The 20,572-nt window shown below is 43.7% G+C and overlaps 2 protein-coding genes across 9 annotated transcripts in view; one reads left to right on the top strand and one right to left on the bottom strand.

The window, feature by feature from the left end:
• Positions 1 to 34: 34 nt before the first annotated feature.
• Positions 35 to 18,334, bottom strand: NME5 (NME/NM23 family member 5). Of its 3 annotated transcripts, XR_007509698.1 has the most exons (10): positions 12,882 to 18,334; positions 10,097 to 10,982; positions 9,318 to 9,406; positions 8,385 to 8,551; positions 6,112 to 6,317; positions 5,648 to 5,748; positions 4,561 to 4,679; positions 3,657 to 3,695; positions 1,826 to 2,629; positions 1,364 to 1,446 (listed from the first exon to the last, which is right to left on the bottom strand). XR_007509698.1 is itself a non-coding variant. In XM_049829629.1 (9 exons), the coding sequence occupies exons 4-9, from the start codon at positions 8,511 to 8,513 to the stop codon at positions 1,360 to 1,362; spliced, it is 681 nt and encodes a 226-aa protein (XP_049685586.1). In that variant the 5' UTR covers positions 8,514 to 8,551; positions 9,318 to 9,406; positions 10,097 to 10,982; positions 12,882 to 18,334; the 3' UTR covers positions 35 to 1,359. The 3 variants fall into 3 exon arrangements, 2 of the variants coding, with proteins under 2 accessions (XP_049685586.1, XP_049685587.1); XM_049829629.1 differs by lacking the exon at positions 1,826 to 2,629 and having other exon boundaries at positions 35 to 1,446; XM_049829630.1 differs by lacking the exons at positions 1,826 to 2,629; positions 3,657 to 3,695 and having other exon boundaries at positions 35 to 1,446.
• Positions 18,335 to 18,531: 197 nt separating this feature from the next.
• Positions 18,532 to 20,572, top strand: part of HNRNPAB (heterogeneous nuclear ribonucleoprotein A/B) — a 31,476-nt gene continuing 29,435 nt past the window's right edge. For 2 of the 6 annotated variants that reach the window (XM_049829993.1, XM_049829994.1), the window contains exons 1-2: positions 18,533 to 18,716; positions 18,873 to 19,213. In XM_049829993.1, the coding sequence (XP_049685950.1) occupies positions 18,912 to 19,213 (302 nt within the window). In that variant the 5' untranslated portion in view covers positions 18,533 to 18,716; positions 18,873 to 18,911. Of the gene's footprint in view, positions 18,717 to 18,872; positions 19,214 to 20,572 lie in introns of all 6 variants that reach the window. The other 4 variants (XM_049829999.1, XM_049829998.1, XM_049829995.1 and 1 more) reach the window with 3 other exon arrangements.

Genomic DNA, 20,572 nt, shown 5'->3' with positions numbered 1-20,572 from the left:
TTTGACGATTTGGGCTTGCCTTTTTTTTTTTCCCCCTCATCCTAAAAGTCCCAATATTCTTAGGTCTCGGTACTGTAGGGACCAGTTTTCTAAATGTTTATTCTCTGGGCTAGCAATAGTGGTTTATTCCACTAAAAAGATAAACAATTAGCTTAAAGTTTAATGTTACAGACAAATGACTTATGTTTCTGGTAATTACTCAAGCTGGGGGAGCAAGTTTTTTCACGAAACAAATTATGAAATTGCTTGTTTGTTTAGTAATAGTCAAGCATACTGATATTTCAGAGTTGTGAAAATGACATTGGTTTCTCCAGCCTAGCCAGTCAAACCATAAGATACAAAGCTTGAAGATAACAGTGCAAGTACAACTCTCAAGAAAATTAAAAAGCCCCATGCTGCTGCACCCCCCATCCCCTCCCGTCCCCCAAAACAGTCCAGTTACTTTAGAAAAGGTAATAGTGCTTGTTGAATAGCATGGCCCCTAACCCATTCTCTCGAAATTCTCAAATAGAACACATTAAAGTTCAAGGGTAAACAACGATACAAGGAAAACAACAGAAATCAGCATACCTTTTAACAGCAGGAGAACACAGAAAACACCCTTAAGGTGAGCTGTTCCAATTAAGCAACTTTCTTTCAAACAAATGTTGGAAGACAGCTTTAGTCCTTGACTAAAATACACCTTCTTGTGACTTCTAATGGAAATCAAACACTGATTTATAACCACAGTGCTTTTCACCACTGAGAGGGGAAAGGTACATGCAATGTACCTTCAAATAAGTCCTTCAAATTATATTCTGACAAAATACATCAGGCTCAAGTGAATTATCTTCAAGAGTGACCTTAGCTCAGTGATGTAATCAGCAATTAAAATTCTAAAGTTGCTAATATGCCTCCAGTAATTGTTTTCTAAGTTACATCCAAGTACCTCCTTTCATAATGGAATTTGTGTCTGCTAAAAAAATGCTGAAACACAAGTCTCAGTTTCACAAAGCACAGGCCAGCTGTATGTCATTTGGGAATCTGCTCTGGTATAAATAATTTTTTTCTCCCCAGACAGCCAAACCAAGATAAATGGGGAAAATAGCAGTTAAGTCACACCTGTTGAGAATTTTGTCTTTTTATAATCACCTGACACCATAAATTTATCATGTAATTCTACATTCACTTTGTCAATAGAAAAGCTACTGGAACTATTACATGCTGGTTAAGTGTAAGGTTATTTATCCCAAGAGGATACAGGCAGTCATGACAATAACATTTACTTCAGATAATATTGATTACATAGCCAAGGGATACACATATTATGCTTTCCAGTGTCTGTAACTTGGAATGCTTGAGATGGTTTCCACTGAGCTCTCACCCCTGATGCTCTTCCTGAGGAATGGGATGTTGTAGCCTAGGTTTATTAGGATTGTGTTCAATCAACCAGTCAGCAAGCCAAATCTGTGGAACAAAAAACCCAAACATTTTCAGTTTTCTGTCATTTTCTATTAAGTGTATGGGAGAATATTGAAAGCATTATTTGAAACCTCTGATACAGACACTGTCCTACCGTGCTGCAAAATTAAGACCTTCCAGAAAAAATGGACATACAAATAACCTGTTTTTTTCAAAATATTCTTTTAAATCTTCACAATTCGTATTGGTTTTTGAACAATTCCCACTGACCTTTAGAAGACAGCTTTTTCTGGCAATGTCTATCTTTCTGTATGTATAACAACATTTGAGCCATACTTCATATAATCCCATCAACTGTTTTGGAATGAAGCTGTACAATATGCATGAAACTGCTTAATGAAATATTACTCCCGACAACACTTACAGATACTTTCTCTAGTAACCATTCATTAAAAGTGCCAGTCTTCTGCACTGAAATCACCTTATAGTACCTAAAACTTAAGAACAAAACGTGGTTACTTTTTGAAATTAATCTTGCAAGTTTTCCAGCACATTGTACTTAAATAAGAATGTGAGAGGTAGGAATGCCTCCAGCCCTGATTCCATCTGCCAATGTCTCAGCCTGGTCTTAGACAAATTAACCCTTTGCTTCTATTTCTCCACTTGTAAAGAGAAGTTTTTAGCACATCCTTATTTACTTCACAAGGCTATTGACGATTAGTTTCTGGAATGCTAAGTACAACAAAGTTCATACCATACTGTGAAGTGAAAGAACTGATAGAATAGTAGATCAGTAAGGTAAGCAACACTCTCCTTTTATTATCGGGTAGAAAAAGATTGGTTTGCAAAGAAAGAGACAACAAGCAGAGCACTATGACAATCCTCACAAGTTAGTCAGCAGTAGCAGAAGAACCGTAAGAACTCAAGACAAAAATGGAAAACAAAAACAAAAACCCAAACAAATCCCAAAACATAAAAGCCCAAAAGCTCTTAGAAAAACTACTTGGGAAAAAGAAATTTTTAAATCACTTGAGCCTGATTAAATTTATTCTGTGTTACTTAGGGAATTGTATGAGATAACCTCTGTGCTGCTAATATTTCCGAGTGGACAGATAGTTTCTGATGCCATCTTCAAAATGAAAGGGGAAAAAAAAAAGAAAAAAAAAGAAAAAAAAAAAGAGAAGAGCCATATCACCCCAACTTCAGTTCTTCAGTTCCTGGAAGGATACTAGGGAAAAAAAAAAAAAAAAAAATCCATCAATCTCCCTATAAGTCACCTAGCAGATAATGAACTGAAAAGCAAGAGCCAACATATATTTTGGAAAAAAAAGTAGTATCATTATTTTTCTTCTGTCATAGACATTATGGAAAGAGAAGAAGGAGCAACTATCATGTTTTCATTTTAGTAAAGCTATTGACACTGCTTCATATAGCTTTCTTACAAGCTCAATGAAGTTACTATTAGTTACCACAACTGGTTAGAAAATTGTGCTCAGAATGTAGAGATTAATTGGAAGCAAAAACAAACAATGAGTTAGAGAAATGTGACTTATAAAGTAAGAGGGGGAAAAAAATCACTTTTTAATATAACAAAGTGATGACTAAAGCGAAAAAAAGATGGTAACGCTCTTCAAATATGCAATAGGTTGCTGCAAAAAAAAAAAAAAGGAGATATTACATTGTCTCCAATGTCCTGTGGGGATAGTAAAAGGAAAAAAAAATAAAAATAATGAGCTTAAAATTGGAGCATGGGAGATCTAGGCTAACTTTTAGTGAAAGCTTTTCAACCAAGTATAATTAAGCACTGAAACAGATTGCCTAGGGAGACACTAGATTCTCCATCATTTGGAATGCTAAAGAACAGGCCAGACAAACATTTGTTAGGAATGGTTAGATACAATTGGACTGGCCTTTGGGCAAAGGGATGGATGAAAAGACCTCTTGATCTCTGTTTTCTAGATTTCTATGGTAACAGTGCCAGATTTACAGACACAGTGAACAGATTATAAAGCTGGAACAATCACAGTACACTTAATCTGACCCCATGTATACGACATAATTCACAGAAACACCCGTGAATTATTTTTCAGGCTTTTTTTCCTGAAATGTATCTTTTAGAAAAATACAATGTTGATTAAAAACCTGATAATGATGTAGAATGCACCACAACTGCCAGTAAATTGTCACATTGATTAATTATCTGCATTCTTAAATGTGAATGACTTGAACTTTAAGAATACAAAAAAAACATTTACCATTTCTCCAGATGAAAGAAAGCTAATTTTGTTTAGGAGCTGGGAAAAAAAAAAAACAAAACCAAACTAAAAAATCACCACCAACACCAAAAGAACAACAGGAAATTAACTCTAGTCTTTCCACAAAGAACTGTAATTTGAATGACATCCATGGTTAAAAGGAATAACATGTGAGAGGACAGCAAGATGCACCAGCTTGATAACTTGAAAGGGGTCATAAGAAGACAGAAGAATTTTCTGTAGGGCAGTTTGACTATTCAAGATATGATTCTTCTGAGTGAAAGCTAATTCATTTTCCTGGTGAACTGCAGAACAACCCAAGGAAATGCTAATCCATGCTGTATAGTCAAAATAATAGCTTATTCTGAAAGATTGATAATATTGATCTAAATAAACATAACAATGGCAAGATATAGACAGTCTTGCTAAGAACTCTACAGTATTTTATTCAACTGTGTAACTACTACCAGTGTGATTGCATCTAATCTCACTTAGTATCTATTGTATGAAAGCTATTTCATTACAAACTCACCTCAGAAACAGTAAATAAAGTAAAAACTTATATTCAACATCATATGATAGTACCCATTTACCTTTCCAGCCATCTGTAACAACTATATGTTAGAAAGAGTTTTACAGAAGTCACCTAAACCCCCCCGCCATCATTTCATCAAGTCTAATTTCATTTAGTCCTGGCCCTCATTTCATCTATTAACAAATTTCATCTATTAACAAACCAATCAACTTCTTGAAAGGCGAATGTTATTTGATTAGCTCATTAGCAGGGAGCTAAAACAGCACAGCTTTTTAACGAAAGAGTAGCTTTCCTACGTACAGGGACTTTACTAATACAGAGTAAATGTATCACAAAGCATACCACACAATACTGATATACTGTACATACCATTGGATCTGCTGGCTTCTCTTTACACAGTGCAGTGAGCCCAGCTAATAATGTAGGCTTTACATAAAGGTTCAAGTAATCCCTAGCTCTTTGTCCAGCTGGAATTGGCTCCAAGATCACTGTAAGGAATAACCACAGGTGTTGGAAAGCAGCTTATAGAGCAATTAAAAAAAAGGCATCTTTCAAAGGTTGTTTAGATACGAGCTGCTGTTTTCCTTAATAAGTTAATAATACATAATGTTTTTTATAGCTTCTTCCACAACAAACTGCAAAGAAACTACCTAAACCCCTTTACAATGTCCCTGAGGTAATCTTGCTAATTGTAGCCCATTATGAAAGGGGAGGAAATCAGATCATCTGGGGAAAACCTATATCCTTGAAGATGCATTGAGGGCAGGAGAGAAACAATATATCCCATATTTAGTACTTCCTTCTTGCAGTGTGAAGCTGGTTTCCGAAGACCCTAAAAATTTCACCTTAAGTCCAGCTGTGTCGTTAGGGTGAGGAGAAGAGACATGGTTTACAACAGGTAAGGTTTGCAGGGAAGTGCAACATCTCTTATTATTAAACTAACTGATACAGTTGACAAAAACAGACAAGTTTTTCTAGCAGTTTCCCTTGTATCTTTCTGTCAAAGAGCAAAGCTGTCTTACAAACAAGAGATTCTCTCCCAGCCTCTCCAGGTTCTATGGCCCAATTCTCTGGCACTTAACTTTGGAATTGCACTATCACATAAGCATCCAGCTGCTGTTGAACAGGAATTACTCAACCTGTGTCCAAGAAGAGGCAGTCTTCTCAAGCCAACAGTGTGATAGCTTCCCATTTCCTCTCATTTACCAGCTTTGCTCCCACTCCCAGACCACAGAGTTTGAAAAGTAGAAGCAATCCCTGTAACTATAATGGCTCTTCAGATACATTTTGGTATACCTTTCATAGCAGAAAATACCAGCTTATGCATTCTCATAAAGCAAACAAACCCAACTTCTTCTAAATGCAATTGTATCTAGAGTCTTGACAGAGACAATTAATAACGGGGAAGGACACTATCCTCCCAAAGACTGGTAATGTATTATTTGCACCATTTTACCTTCTGGAAACATGAATCTAATTTCTCTTTCTGCTGAGGAAATGCTGAGACTGCCGTGAAGTGCATTCCTCAGATCATCAGTCCCATAGATTGCTCTTAAACTGAAAACAAGAGAAATAAGTGCTTGGTAGGTGACTGCAAATCCCTTCCAAGTCTCTACAGTCTGAGAACATATAAAAGCAAAATATATGGACTAATTAACAAGGCATTAGCTTGATTTTGTTTTTAAACAAAATAAGTAGCTACCTAAAATTTAGGTTCATGCATGTAGCATTCTCCATAAAATGGGTGAACTTAAGAGATAAGAAGCCACTCCAAAATCGTCTCTCTACTGTACAAAAAAGGGCGGGGGGGGGGGGGGGGGGGGGGCAGAAGGAGAGAGGGAGAGAGGGAGAGGAATTCTGGTCTCAGTTAAAAGAATGACAAAATCCTACTGACTTCCCCAAGGCCAATCAATGAGTTACCTGTGAGGGTGAGTTCTCCTAGCTCTTATGCTGTTTGATGGTCCAAGCAATTCCTTCCAGTATGAGACTGCACAATATCTGGCAAGAACCATAGCAACTAAAGGTCCAGAACTCATATAGGCTGTTAAATTGGGAAAAAACACTTTTCCATATTGGTCTGCATAAAAGTTGCTACATTGCTCTGGGCTTAACTGGAGTGTCCGTTTCTATAAAGTGTAAAAGAAAAGAAAAAAAAAAAAGGAGAAAAAAAAACTTGCCAAATTAAGATAGCTTGCTACCTCAGGTAGGATACAGTCCTCTGCTGTAGACTTATCTTCAAGTGCAGAACAGATACAGTAACAACCCAGCCCAAGCGGATTGTCCCAGATCTGATCCTCTTTGAGATACACAGTAACAAAGAGCAAGAGTTTTCCAAGTTAATTAAGCAAACAGGCCCTTTGAGTACGATGTGATTTTAGCCTACAAAAACTACAGCATTTTAAAAACACTGGATGACTTAAAGTATAGTCAGGGCACAGTACAGAAAAAGTGAAGAGCATTACAAGGGCAGGATTTAATTACTCAGCTGCTCCAGCATAATATTCTACTTTTAAACAATTTTCTCTTCAGCCCACACCATTAATTATGCAATTGTTCTATTTTTCATCCAGGACTCATGCTTTATGGTTCTCTCAATAGCTGCCCAGCCTGCAGGTGGCCAGGATTAGGACAAGTTTGGGAGGTTATCGGAAGGCATAGGGCAGTCATGAAAAGAGAAGCAAATAAATTTTAAAGTGCATTCTTTGAGCCCGAACTTATGCTGTAACACCGAGTATCACAAAGGATTCCTAATAACTTTGGTGCCAAAAGTCACTGGAGACATCAGAATATGCTGTAAACATCTTGTCATTAAAAAAAGAAATCTAGTCTCACTCATCTTCTGATACATTTCATATAAATAAAACAACCAGAAAGGTAAGGGAGGAAATTAAAAAGAACAAATGTGGAATAAGGGGCATCTACAAGAAAAATGATTACATTTCCTTAAAATTAACTTAAAATTCCAGCTAGAAAAGGGAGGAAATTAAAAAAAATCAACTATAGAAAAGGGGCATTTACAAGAATAAGAAAAATTATTACATTTCCGGGGGGGGGGAAATCACCTTAAAATTATATCTAGAAGCCCGGTCATCGCTCAGCTCAGTGACACAGAGCCAGCTACCAGGGCGCTGCCGCGGGGCCGGGAGGAGGACGAGGAGGAGGCAGGAGGGGGTGAGGACGAAGAGGAGGAGGAGGAGGAGGAGGAGGCGGCACCGCCGCAGGCAGGCGCGGGGGAAGAGCGTCCCCCAGCGGCCGCCTCCGCCGCGGGCTGGCCGGGGCGCAGCGCGGCGCCGACCCGCCGGGAACGCGGCGCGGGGCTCTGCCTGGTCACGGTCCGGTTATCAACGACCGTGGAAGGCGAGGAAGGTCGTCCTGCCAGGCACGGAGCAGCCGAAGAGCCCGACGCACCCCCTCGCCTCAAGCGATCCAGCGCTCCTCCTGTTTTATTGCCCAGATTCTGACCTACTGTAATAATTTCTTTCTTTTTCAAATGCTCTTACGGAGTGAGTGTATAAAGAGCCCCATAAAAGAGGACCGAGAGAATACATTTCTTGATAGCTAACGGCAGATTTTCTCTTAATGCAATCTCTGCGAAAGTCACACTCTAGAGCCTGTCCCAGCAGCATGGGGTCTGACAGGGGTGCTCAAGGCAACGTTCCCATGGCCTCCATGGCACGTCCAAAATGTAAAAGAACAAGCTCAGTAAGGCCTATTTAAGTGAAACATTTGTAATACATTTAATTATCCAGAAGGTCCATTTACATTAAAAACAGTGGAAACGAAAAATACGTCAGACTGCAACTGGCCAGCTATCTAATTCAACCAATTTTCTGAGTATCCACTTGGCAAATCCATGCTGTATGAAAACTCATGATACCAGAACGATACGCTCTCCAGAGAGTTACTTTGGAGAGTCTACATATCTGCTACATCTGTTTGCTAAATCCAAGTTTATTAACAAAGTCTGTGTTTTCCTGTGGTCAGCAAAATAGTCAGTCTGTTCTGTTCCATCCCATGCACCAGCAAAATGTATCCTTACAGAATCTGGCAGCAGTGGTTGATGACGTATGAAAAACATATACTGATTTTTGGACACACTAGCTTTCAGTCACTGGCTTGACTGCTGAAGCTTAAAATAAATATTGTTCTGACTTATAAACTGCAGTTATTTTCTCTGGAGCACAGCCTGTTACCTGAACGATCAGGAATCCTGATCGGAGAATGAGATCCTCTATTTCTTCTTCTTTATCAATGACATCTGGTTTGATGAGGGCCAGAGTTCTTTCCACAAAAATCTGAGGTTCGGGCATCAGCATCTGCATCTTGGCTTCTGAATTAGAATTCACGTACTCCTTTTGTACTGCAATGACACTAGTTCACGATAATTGGAGTTTGTCGACTGCGCAGTCACGTGCGGTGACATTTACCATGTACTCTAGAAATGGAGCAGATCATCCCCATTTCACAACACCCACGTGAGATTTTCTCTGGACTAGTTAGTACTCTTGTAGTTGACACTCCCGTTCTCAGTGCAGCAATATTTTGTGGAAAATAAGCCAAAAATTAAAAGTCGTTAGCCAATCATAAAGTGTAAACTATTCTAATATTTCACTAATTAACTCAGACAACATATGAGAGAAGGAGAAGCGTTACCATACACTTTGCTACGTGCAAGAGCAAGCCGGGCTCACTGCACTCCCACATCCTCCATCCCCCAACTGTGTGTTCCACCAAACCCAAAATCTGTATTCTCATGCATGAAGATTGTGGTGTGGGACTTACTACTTGGAGCTAGTCCATCTGTAAGCCTCAGGGTATTTCTCAATTGTTATTTAATTCCCACATTTATGGACTCAGGACAAAGTGCCAGTTCCCTGTCTGAGCAGATCAGGCCATTACCAAGCTATTAGGATACAAAATTGTTTTGTGAATCATGGAACTAGCACAGGCAGATGGGTTTCCTACAGACTTGTGACCACTTGTGACCTTCTTTTTTCCCTCCTCTTCCCTCTGTCTCCACACTCCCAGCCCTGGGTCTTTCTCCATCTGCGCTGGACGAGACACGGGTACACGGCCGACTGGCCAGCTCACTGCCACAAAAACCATACATAATTGCCGAGTTATACCTGCCGCCTTGGTCGGGATGATCTTTTCTGCACCTATACCTTTGAGACTTCTCCTTGGCTTTCAAATTTGGTTGAACAGGCTGCGGCCTCTGTTGGGGAGTAAAAGACGGAGAGCTGAGCACAGGACCGCCGGGGCTGCCATTGCCTAGGAACCAGGTTGAAAGTACACAGACCCGGAGCGCCCGGAGCAGCCGGCCTGCAGCCAGAGCACCCTGTCACGGACACCGGCGGCCGAGGGACCCGGGACTCGGCGGAGACCCGAGGAAGCGGCTCCCTTTTCTCCACAGACCCCTCCCCGCCGCCCGACTGGGAGAAGGGCTCAGCCCCACCTCCCCTGAGGGACCCGCCGCCATACCACCAGCTCCCCCTGCTCTGCCCCCCACAGCGGTTGCGGTGGGTCCACCGCCATGCCACGCACCTTCCCGCTCCGCCGCCGTTGCTAGGTGACGGCGGGGCCGGCTCCCCGGGCGGAGCGGCCACAAGATGGCCTCCGCGCCCCTCGGCTGTGTGCTGAGGCGCTGAGGGGGGAGTGTCAAAAATGGCGGCCGGGGAGTGCCGGTGTGTGTGGGGAGGGAGAGGCCGCCGCCCTCGGCCTGCCGCGGAAGGCGTCTCGCAGGCCGGGACAGCCGCGGTCTTCGGGCAAATAACTGAGGGCCACATCTGCGTGTTTGTGGGCATCTCGTGGGGTACGAGAATAAGGAAGGGAGCCGCGTGATCTGGAGGGGAGCTATCAGAAATCTCCTTTCTCTGTGACAATAAAAGCTTTATGTCGGTCTTACCTCACACTCAGGACTGCTGAGGGAAGCGTGATCCCACAGTAAGCGTTCATAAACTGAGGTAACGCTGTTTATTGGAAAAAGACTAAGCACACAAGCCATTCTTCAGGTTATTTAAATATCAGTATTTGTTGTGGGAGCGTGCCGAGGTTTCCTGTTTACATGCCCGATCACCGTCAGTGGCATCTGGAGCTTAGAGGACGCAGCCTTCCAGCATACCAGACGTAGTAACCTGAATCTACAGCTCTCTAATACTGTTTTTCAGCATTTTTTATTGAATTACAGTGTCTATCCAGTGCTACTTAGCTTTTGTCACAAAACCAAACGTGTAACGAGTAAGAAACAGTCACTGTTTTCCAAGTTAAACCGTAATGAGGTGAGCCATAAACAGAGCTGGGGAAGCTGCTGCTCCCTGGGGATTTCCACCAGATTTTACCACCACCGTGCCAACACCCTTGCTCCCTGCACGCTCCCTATTTCCCCGTCTCTCCGGGGTCGCTCCCGGCTCGGAGCAACTACAGGACAGCCATCATCCATCCGACGTGAGCTTCTGTGCCGTAGCCCAGCCCGTGACCTGGAAGCCGAAGCGTTGGGTGCTCCGGTATCGCCTCCCCGGCCGCCCTGTTTACCCCGGCAGGGCTGCGCGTGCTGCGGCCAGCTCTCCGGGCTGAACGCCTGCCAGCTGGCCCGGCACTATCGGGGTGTGGACCGGCGAACGGCGCCGATAACTGCTGAGCTCGCTCTGCGGCCGTGCTCCTCTCCTTCGGGCCTCATCTCCTCTTATTGCCGCTTTCTCAAAAATTGTGGGATCTGAGGTGCTGGTAAGGCCTCCGGCCTGCTGGTGAATTCAGCTGAAACTGGCCATTGCATGTGGGTCCTTGAGGTGACACTGACAAAGGGACGGAGAGAAAACACAGGTATATAGGCTTCAATTTTTTTAATGAAATCAGACCGCAAGTAGATGCGAAGAAGAAAAGACAAAAAAACCCCAACCACTTTTAAGAGCCATAGATGCTGACACTGTGTACCCTGGTTAGCAGAGGAAATGGCAAATTTACTGCAAAAGCTGTTTCTAGCGTAAGAAAAATCCACTTTGCCTTAATCTTTTTAATGAGTAATGTAAATAATGTAAAAATAGAAACAAGAAACAAAGCTATGCGATTATTTCCTTGCAGCCAGTTTAAGATATCTTTAAAAATCAAAGACTGAAGTTTTTATTCACAGACTCTAAAAAATAAAGGTTCCAAGTGCACAAGACTGAGTAACTCAGATACAGACTTCCCTTCACTGATACAGGCACATGGTGTTTGTTTCTTTCACAGAGATACCTTATCCAATATTTACTTTGAAGACATTGTGAACACTGCGACTACACAGAGAGAATGGATAAACACGTTTTATTTTTTAAAAAAAGCTGATAGAAAGAGTTCACCAGTTTTTTAGTTTAGTTCAGAGTTAATTCAGCAGGAGTCGTTTCTTTTCAAAGTCAATGAGCGCAAGTCTGCCAGCCCGAGCTTAGATTTAGCAGTTCAAAGGCTCCCTCAGCCTGGCTGAATACTTCATTATTATTATTACATAAGAAATGGTGAATTTAATATCCGTGTAAAACACTGCTAACATTAATCTCTTGCAATTTCTTTATTGTGTGCGGGGTTTTTTCAGCTAACAAAGTTTTTTAAAAAAAAGTATATTCCTGTGCATGCTTATATGCTGCAGTTTTGCTGGCAGCAGGGTCCTGTGTGCCTCACTCCCCACCACGGGCCCTCAGTCTGTGTCAGAATTTCTCCTCCTCGCTGTTTCCAGAAGCATTTCTGGAGGGCGGAGATTGTCTAATTTTAGTACCTCGGAGAATCCTCTGCTCTCCAATGAGCGGGCGGCTGCATCTGGAGCTGCAGCCAATTACCCAGGGTTTCCTCCCGCTACGCTTCCCACGATGGTTTAATAAAGCAGACTTACAAATTTAAAGTGGCCCCACATGTTAAGAGAAAATAACATTTTCTAACAAAGACATATCTTTTAACAGTAGTAGGATCTCAAAGGTTTCTTCTAAAGCCTTGGATTCCATAAACCTAACCTTACAACCCTGTGTTAATATCATTATCTTATGTTTACTATCTCTTCAGTGCTGGAAAAAATATTTCTGATAACTAAAAGGCTGGTCTGAAGCATCTTCCTTAACTTCTGTAGGCCAGGGATGTGATTTTAAGAAAAGAAACAAACAAACAACAAAAAAAGTAAAATTATAATTACAATGTAATGAACCGTTACAGTTCTGAATACTTCTCTGGGCATAGCTTTGCTGCTGTATCTTATCTGTTAAGCGGTTTAAGAAGCCTTAGTTGTCTCACTTATTTTTAGCTGGCATGGAATATAAAACACTGGAAGATTGTGGCTGCAGGCACATTTGTATTCTAGTAACAGCAGATAAGTAGCTTTTTAAGGAAAAATATTATTTCAGAGCTTTGTACTCCAATACTGCAAGAAGGTGGAGAAACTAATGTCTTGTAGACTGTTAAAAAAAGAAGGAAAGAAAAACAGAATGATGAAAATAATAGAGCAAAGAAAAGCTAAAGAAATAATACCAACTAGTTGCATTGATTAAAAATGAAGCTTGCACATCTTTTAGCTTTATTTACATTTTGACGTTAAGCACAAAAGAATGTATTTGCTTTAACAGTAATTTACTAGCTACACATTTACCACACATACAACTTTCATCCACCACTGACTTTTTTTTGCTTCTGTCTCTCATGCTAAACTGTCATACCTACCCACAGTGCAGGCTTACCTTCAGCACTTGCTTCATCCATGCTTGCTTTTGCAGCGCAAAGCGTCTCTGACGGAAATCCTGTGATCAAGCTAACTTCCTTTCCTGCAAGCCTGCTCTCTCCTCCATTTCTGCCTTCTTACAGCTAAACAATTCTACTTCTGCAGCCTATCTGCACGCCTGTAATCCTAGCTAGCTTTTCATTGCTGCTGACTAACCCTTGTCAAGCTTTCCTTTCTGCTTTCCTCTACTTGCTAGCTGACCATTTTCTTCAGAGATAAAAATCAACAAAATATTCTCTCGATGCTTCCCCTTTCTACAGTGTCCAGGTGGCAATAACAAAAATCTTACCTACACATCTTCTGTAACTCTATTGTTTGCCCTATTAACCTCACCCTATTTCGTTTCCTGATCTTCCTCACCACCCACTCTTTCATTTGTTCACAGCTTTAGTCATTCAGTCTGCTCTGACCCCCCAGCACTCCCACAGATACGCTTGTCTCTTATTTAAAAAAAAAAAAAAAAAAAAAAAAAAGCCTTTGGTAGAAGCACCTCTTGTCTTCTTACTTTTACAAATCTCCCAATCACACCTCTTATCTGGTTCTACCCTAAATCCCCTACAAACTTGGTTTTGCTTCCTCTTGTCATCTGAAAGCTTCTCAACCCAACTTAAACCAATCTCTTCTTTGGCCTTCAGTCACGTTTAGCATAGCTAGCTAGTGCCCTATCTTAGCTTTTGCAATTACTCTCATCTGTTGCTTTTCCAATCACTATTTCAGCTTGGCTTGTCAGTACTGTACCTTGTGTTTCTTTCCCTTTTCTGCAAGAGCAGTGATGAGCACTGTTCTTGACTCTCCTCCCTTCCCTTCTAGCTCATAGCTCAACAGCCTAATGGGCAAATATAGATATGATTGCCTCTTACTACTGTCTCCTTTCAAACTTCAAGTGTCTCCATTGCATTTAAAGTCTTGGTAATGAGCGTGTGTTAGACAAACCATCTGCCTGATGTACCATCATTTTACAGCCAAATGTGCAAAGGAGCAGGTGGAACCTTACAGCCAGGACTGTGGGGTTTGGGCTCAGATTGGTCTAAACTGCTGTGCAGATGTCAGCCAAGACGTGATCTTTGTTATTTATTGACATGGCTAGGAATCTTGCTCAAGCTCTCCTCACCTCAGTTATTGTTGACATCCTTTTCTCTGGCCTCAACAAATAAAGCATTTGCTTCCATTCAGAAAGCTCTGCAACACGATTTTCTTAGCTCTTCAGTTTAACTATGTTAGTTCTCCACACCTTTCCAAAGAGAGTCTTCTCTATCACACAAAACTGTTAGTCTTCAATTGCAAGCCCATTCACACACTGATCTGGTCCTACTGTACTTTTTGTTTCACTCTGAAAGCGTATCTCCTGTTTCCTGCCAGCTGGTACAACTGAACTCCACTAATGCACTTTCAAATAAAGACCTTCCTGCTTTATCCCACTTTGAGCTCCTGTTGAACACCTGTAGAGGTTGGCATTGACAACTTATTTTCTATAAAGCTCCTCCTCATCTGTATATAGATGTTCTGTATAGCTACCGCATGTAGATAGTAGGCTTTTACCTAACTTTTTGGAGCAGAAACACTTGCGCTCATTTGCTGTTTCATTGTTCTGCATAATGTTTAACATAATACTGGCTTGGATTATCCCCGAGGCCACTAAGCTGACATAAGTATTCAGTGTGATACTATCCACAATGAATAAATGACTGTAAGAATAAACCAATAAAAATCTTTTATTTGGCAAATTACAAGAGGCAATCAGTTAAATAAGGGGTTTTTAAAAGTTTTGTCAATGCTTCCTTAAATGAATCTTCTCTTCTTAATTCCATGTAGCATAAGGCATCCTTTTGGCACTTACTTTGACCATTTACTGTCAGCTGTACCATTAAAATCAGTGGGTTTACTCACATAGTTATTATTATTAATAAAATATATTTATTTATACTGTGCATAAAGACTAACTCGGACAGAACCTTCCTATAGCATAGTATTTTGTATATAGTAGGCAGTCCGTGACCTGAGATGCTTACAATCAATTTAGACAAGACAGACGTAGGGTGTGGGAAAGGGGTAAATTACATCAACAATTTCAAGGCAGTGAATGATATGTTGGTTCTCTTTTTCTTTTTTTCTTTTTTTTTTTTTGAAGACTGGAACTAGAAAAATCAACACAATGGAAATGAGGAAATAGGATAAAGAAGAAAGGGAAGGAGGCAATGAAGACAGGTATGGCACAAAACTGGTATGAACAGACAACAAAGGCAGGGCTTGGAGTAAAGAGCAAGCTTGATAGAACAGCAAAATTAGGCTCAAGATCAGAAAGTCCATACACAAGTAAAATTCAATTCCATTTCAGTCAACACCATGAATAATCATAGTAATTACAGGATTAAAAAAAAATGGCAGAGTGATAGTTTTTTTCTCAGCAGTAAATGTGTCATGTAAGGAGGATTACCACCCGAGAAGCTATGTGTGTATTTTTCTTTCATTAAGCACAGGCTTTGAGTGGGGAGTGAAATGCAAGACCAAAACCCAAGTCACAACCCAGAAGAATGCTTTAAAATTACCTGTGGCACGATGGGGCCTGGTGAGACCCCATCTAATCTTAACAACCCATATTCTCAAATTTCTCAGTCTTTGATGTCTAGATATGCAAAAAGTGACTTTGTTAGTCATGACAGTCACCATTTTCAAACCAGGCTGCTTAGCAGTCTACAACCACATTGTTATCCTGCTACTGGATATGAGACATACAAGGCATCAAACAGCTATTAAAATGGGGCAACTGGGAATCACAGAAAGCCTTGGCAGTTGGGAGCTACTGTTTGGAATTGCAAAGATGAGAGATGGAGGTGGACCTGACCAGGAGAAATGGGCAGCTGGAAAAGAGTACAGCTTTGAAGAAAGCACTGTTAAGCAGGAAAAGGATAACACATGCCCAAGTACTAGTGCAAGGGCTACGAAAGGAAAGACAAGACAGGTTCAGCAAAACAAGAAAGAGAACGGAAAAAGAGAAAGGAAAGAAAAGGGAAACGTATGGACAAGTCAAAATGAAATGACAATCATTCAAGTCCTTAGCAAAGCTTGATGAAATACCAAGGAGCTGTTTGGGGCAGTGAATTTTGCAAGGAAATTAAGTAATACATGTATCATCAAAATACATGTATCACTGTACCTTTTCGTACCTGATTGATAGGTTTACAATTTAAGCCAAGCTGCCTAAAAAAAAAATCAAAAGAAGTTCATTTGCTGGATGTGGGGTAAGTTTCTCTGAGGTGGTGTAAATTAGGATAAACAGTATCTTATGAAAAAATTCTTTGCTTCTAACATTTATTTAAAGTACAATACAAGAAAACCAATTTAAAAAAATATATTCTCATGAGTATCTTTATCAGACAACATATACGAACTGTCTTGCGGACATTACAATTTTCAAGTGTACTGGTTAGGTACTCTTTGTACTGTCTTTACTAGACCTGACCTCATATAACATTGTTTCACAAACTTTAGCCTAAAGAGCTGGTTGTAGAGCTTCTCCATAGTGTACCCCACCCTGTCAGCAGACTAGGTTGAGATAAACGTCTCTAAAGTTCTTAGCTATTGTAGCTTGGGCTGAAAGTGTGGCAGGATGCTTACAAATTAATATCCTTCATGGATAGAACACCTGGCTGACACATCACACATACTACTACCCTACGCTCTATTCTTGAAATAACTCATGTTGGGCACTTAGATTGGTTTAATACTTTTCCATTTGTGAGCAGCAAAAATGGGGAGTGGGGAGGGGGGAAATTTCCAAAAGCAAATAGCTGCTGTGGCTGAGGATTTAAAATCTAGAAATTACAAGAAAGTCTGTTGCAATTCCAGTAACAAATACGATGCAGTCTTGCTGCACATGTGTGTAGGTGTCAAAGCAGAAAGCTCAGCTTGGACCAGTTAAAATGATGCTCGTGGCAAGCACCAAAGCAAAAGAGTGGCTTGAAATTCTTGGCTGTAGTGAGGGCCTATTTTTCAAACGATCTCCCAATACTAAGCACAATTTCCTTCTTTTTCCCTTCTTCCCCTTAAGAGATCTGGGTTATAGCCTGAAGTAATTTAATTTTTTTATTAAAAAAAAAAAAAAAAAAAAAAAAAAAAGCAGCGGATCAGGCCCTTACCCTGAACATACCCTGTTGATTTTATTTTGTGTTCATCTTTAATGCTCTGCTTGCTGTACTGCAACAAAGCTTACAAAGCAAACCTAATGTCCCCTGTTTTACCAAGCTCCTACTTCAGAAATGAATTCTGTAGAGGATAAAAAGTGCTCTACAAGCAGTTGACTGAAGAACAGCCTGGATCCTAGACCAGATTACTTAACAACAAAACGTATCACCACAATTTATTTTTATTCACAAGTAGCTATGTGCAGTCTTGCTGAATTGTAATAGCAGATGAAAATATGCAAGTTGAGCCAGAGGAGGTATTTGACAGAGGGTGGTGCAAGCAAGTAATAATGTATGCATTCATTACTACAGAAAGTTAAGTAATAATTGTTACTTTTTGCCCACAAGCAACTGGATTTTCTTTTTCAAGATGTGGCAGTGAGATTTGGCTGTCTACCCAAAAGCCAGACCCCATCCCTTTGACTGGACAAGTGGGATATTAGGAACGGTATATTGTACGAGAATTTAAAGTATGATTACAAGGAGCAGTTGTCTTCTGCGCTTTCCGCACACAACTTTGTCAACAAAGTTGATATATCCTCAGGCAAAAGGAATTAAGGCCTAGGCACATGCTCAGGGCTCCAGCTCCCAGAGTTATGTAATATCCAAACCTAAGTTTCCATTAAAAACAATAAATACCAGCCCTCTCGGTTGCAAAACCAGCAGAGCTGGAAACATTAAGTAAACCTCTCGTACTGGAGTAACTGACTCAGTGTACATACCACACCTTAAGTTAAACCAGTGCAACACTATAAGTAAATACTGCGCTCAAGTCACGGGCGTGTTTCCACAACTTTTACCGTGCGGGCCCCGGGGCCCCCGGCCTGCCCGGTGCGGCGGGAAGGGGCTCTGCGCCGTTCGGGTCCCGCCGCGACCGAACAACGGAGGAACGTTAGGAGAGCTGACTCTTGACTATCTCGCCGGGGCTCCGCACCCTCAGGGGTTGGGGCTTTCTTCCCTGTCACGCTTGTGATTTTCCTGGACGGTAACGTTCGCCGGAGCGGGCCTTTCCCCGCCCGTCACAAGGGGACAAACGGCGCCGGACCCGCGGGCCCTGAGGAAGGACGGTGCTCCCCGGGCGGCCCGCAGCTCCCGGGCTGCCCCGGCGATAACGGCACCACGGCCGTCCTCCTCCTCCTTCTTCTTCTCCTCCTCCTCGCAGGCGGGCGGGGGCCGGGGCCGCCCCGCGTCGGGCAGAACCGCCCGCAGCGCTGAGGCGAGAAGCGCGAGGCCTCCGCGCGCCGTGCCTGCCTTCCTTCCCTCCCTCCCTCCCTCCCAAAAGCCCAGTCCCGCGGGCCGCCATTCGCTTCACCCCGCCCGCCCCCCGCGGCGCAACCAACAGGAAACGCCGAACGATATGACTGACAAGCGTCGGCGACCAACGCGGAAGCTCCTTATTGCCGTGTGGCTGAGGCTCCGGCCGTATAAAGGCGGCCACGCGTTAAGGCTCCGGGCCGGAGAGTACGTGTCTCAGGGGGAGGAGAAGGTGGCGGCGGCGGCGGTGCCGGTGCGGAGCAGCCGAGCGCCGCGGGGAGGGGTGTTAGCTCCAGCGCGTAGGGGATTTTAATCCGAATTCCGGCCGGCCCGGATTTTTATTGGGAGCGGGTTTTAAAGTGAGTATGAGCGGGATGGCGCCGGCGGAAAAGGAGGGGGTGGGGGGGAGGGGCGGCGGGACCGGACCGGATCAGACCGGCCCGGCGGGGGGGGGGTGTGTGGGGTGGGGTGGGGTGGTGGGAGCCGCCTCGTTGACCCGCGCTCGTCTCTTGCAGGCGCCCTGTCGTCCCTCTCGCCTCTGCGGACGGGGCAGCATGTCCGAAGCGGAGCAGCAGTTGGCGGCCGCCACCGGCGCCACCCAGAACGGGCACGAAGCGGCCGAAAGCGCCGGAGAGCAGCAGGCCGAAACCGGCGGGGCTCCGGCGGCGGCGGCAGCAGCAGCGGCGGCGGCGGCAGCGGCAGCAGCAGCGGGCGTAGCGGCGGCGACGGCGGGAACGGCGTCGGGGGCAGCGGCAGCGGGAGCCGGACCGGCGGCGGGAACAGCGGGAACGGCCGCTAGCCAAAACGGAGCCGAAGGCGACCAGATCAACGCCAGCAAGAACGAGGAGGACGCGGGGTAAGCGCCGCGCCTCCCTCGGCGGGCTGAGGCGGGAGCAGGCCGCGCCCCCGCCGCCATACACCCCCCCTCGTCCTCCTCCTCCTCCTCCTCCTCCTCCCCTTCCTTCCCTACCCCCGGGCGCCATGTGCGGCGGTGGAGCGCGGCCGCTAGGCCCCGGCGCGGCCCTTCGGCGGGAGCGGAAGGGAGAGGCGGGCGGCTGGCGCCCTCCGCCGCCCCCGGGGCTGCGCTCCGCCCGGCGGGTGGGGACGGGGGACGGGGGAGAGGGCGGCGGGAGGGCCCCGGCTGCGGAGGGATCGAGCCGGGCGGGCGGTGAGCCGGCGGGCCCTGCAGCACCAGCGCTTCCTTTGTTCTGGAGCTGCCTTTTGTTGGCGCCATGTGGTGGCTGGGGGAGGGGCGGGGAGCGGGTTTGTTGCCGTCTCACGCTGTAAAATGGAAGGGGATTTACCTCGGCTGGCTTCGCATCCCGCGTTTTCCTCATCCCTTTGCCATTTATTTTATTTTTTTTTTAACGAAAGGAGCGGAGGGAAGGAGTTGTTTTCTGTCGCGGGGAGGGGAGGGGGGGGAGGCTGGTTCAAACTTTCTGGGGGTTGCGTGACCGATCGCCACCGGCGACGGTGTAGATGCGAACATGTTTTGTGTCACGCCTATAAAAAAAAATAATAATCCTGGCTTTGGAAGCTAGTCGGGGTAAGCCAAGTATTTGGGGAGGGAGTAAAGAGAAAAACAGCGTGATGGAGACGGTGTGCGGTGTGTTTAAACCAGTAAGAACGATTTTGGTGTACCTCTCCGCAACGTTGTCAGAAAACGGCTTATCTCTTGCAAGTGATGTTGGAGGGCGTCAGCGTAGTTTCGCTGTGTTTTGGTAGTGGCATCCTTGTGTACAAAAGGGTAATTTCTCTCCTATCATAGTTGGTCTGTTTATGTGCTTGACTTGAAAAATTACCTGCCTGTTTCTCAAGCGGGTCTTTGTGATTCAGGCTACTCCATGTACTTAATTGGAACTCCCTTTGTTATCCGTGGGCCCTGAACCAGAGGGTCAGATCCCTTAAGTTGAAGAGAGAGCTGAAGCCACAGAAGCATAACAGATTTTGGCTGTAAGGAAGGGAGTGAGACTTGCACAAGTTTCCTATAAGCTAGGGCTGGATCTACCTTTTACAGACACTACAAGGATTGAGAACCAGGCCTCTTAGCTGTGTGTGAATTTTCTTTTAACTTCAAGTTTTCTGCCCTGAAAAGTGGGTGATACTCTTTCCCTTTCTTGCATAGGAAGTGACAAGTTTCAACCCCAAATCCGTGTAAAATTGAACTTATAAGAAAAGCAGGGGGGATTGACCTATGTGGAAAATCTAGTGCTGT

Source organism: Accipiter gentilis, chromosome 26, assembly GCF_929443795.1.
Source record: "Accipiter gentilis chromosome 26, bAccGen1.1, whole genome shotgun sequence".
NCBI lineage: Eukaryota > Metazoa > Chordata > Aves > Accipitriformes > Accipitridae > Astur > Astur gentilis.
This window is presented reverse-complemented; position numbering and strand designations above follow the sequence as displayed.

Excerpts from the sequence above, each read along its gene's own strand:
- NME5 (XM_049829629.1), bottom strand. The coding sequence starts at position 8,513 with ATGCAGATGCTGATGCCCGAACCTCAGATTTTTGTGGAAAGAACTCTG. Across the intron at positions 5,749-6,111 it reads AGGAGAACTCACCCTCACAG|TTTAAGAGCAATCTATGGGA; the intron begins GTAACTCATTGA and ends TCTTGTTTTCAG. Across the intron at positions 3,696-4,560 it reads AGAAGCCAGCAGATCCAATG|CTCCTAAACAAAATTAGCTT; the intron begins GTATGTACAGTA and ends TTTTTTTCCCAG.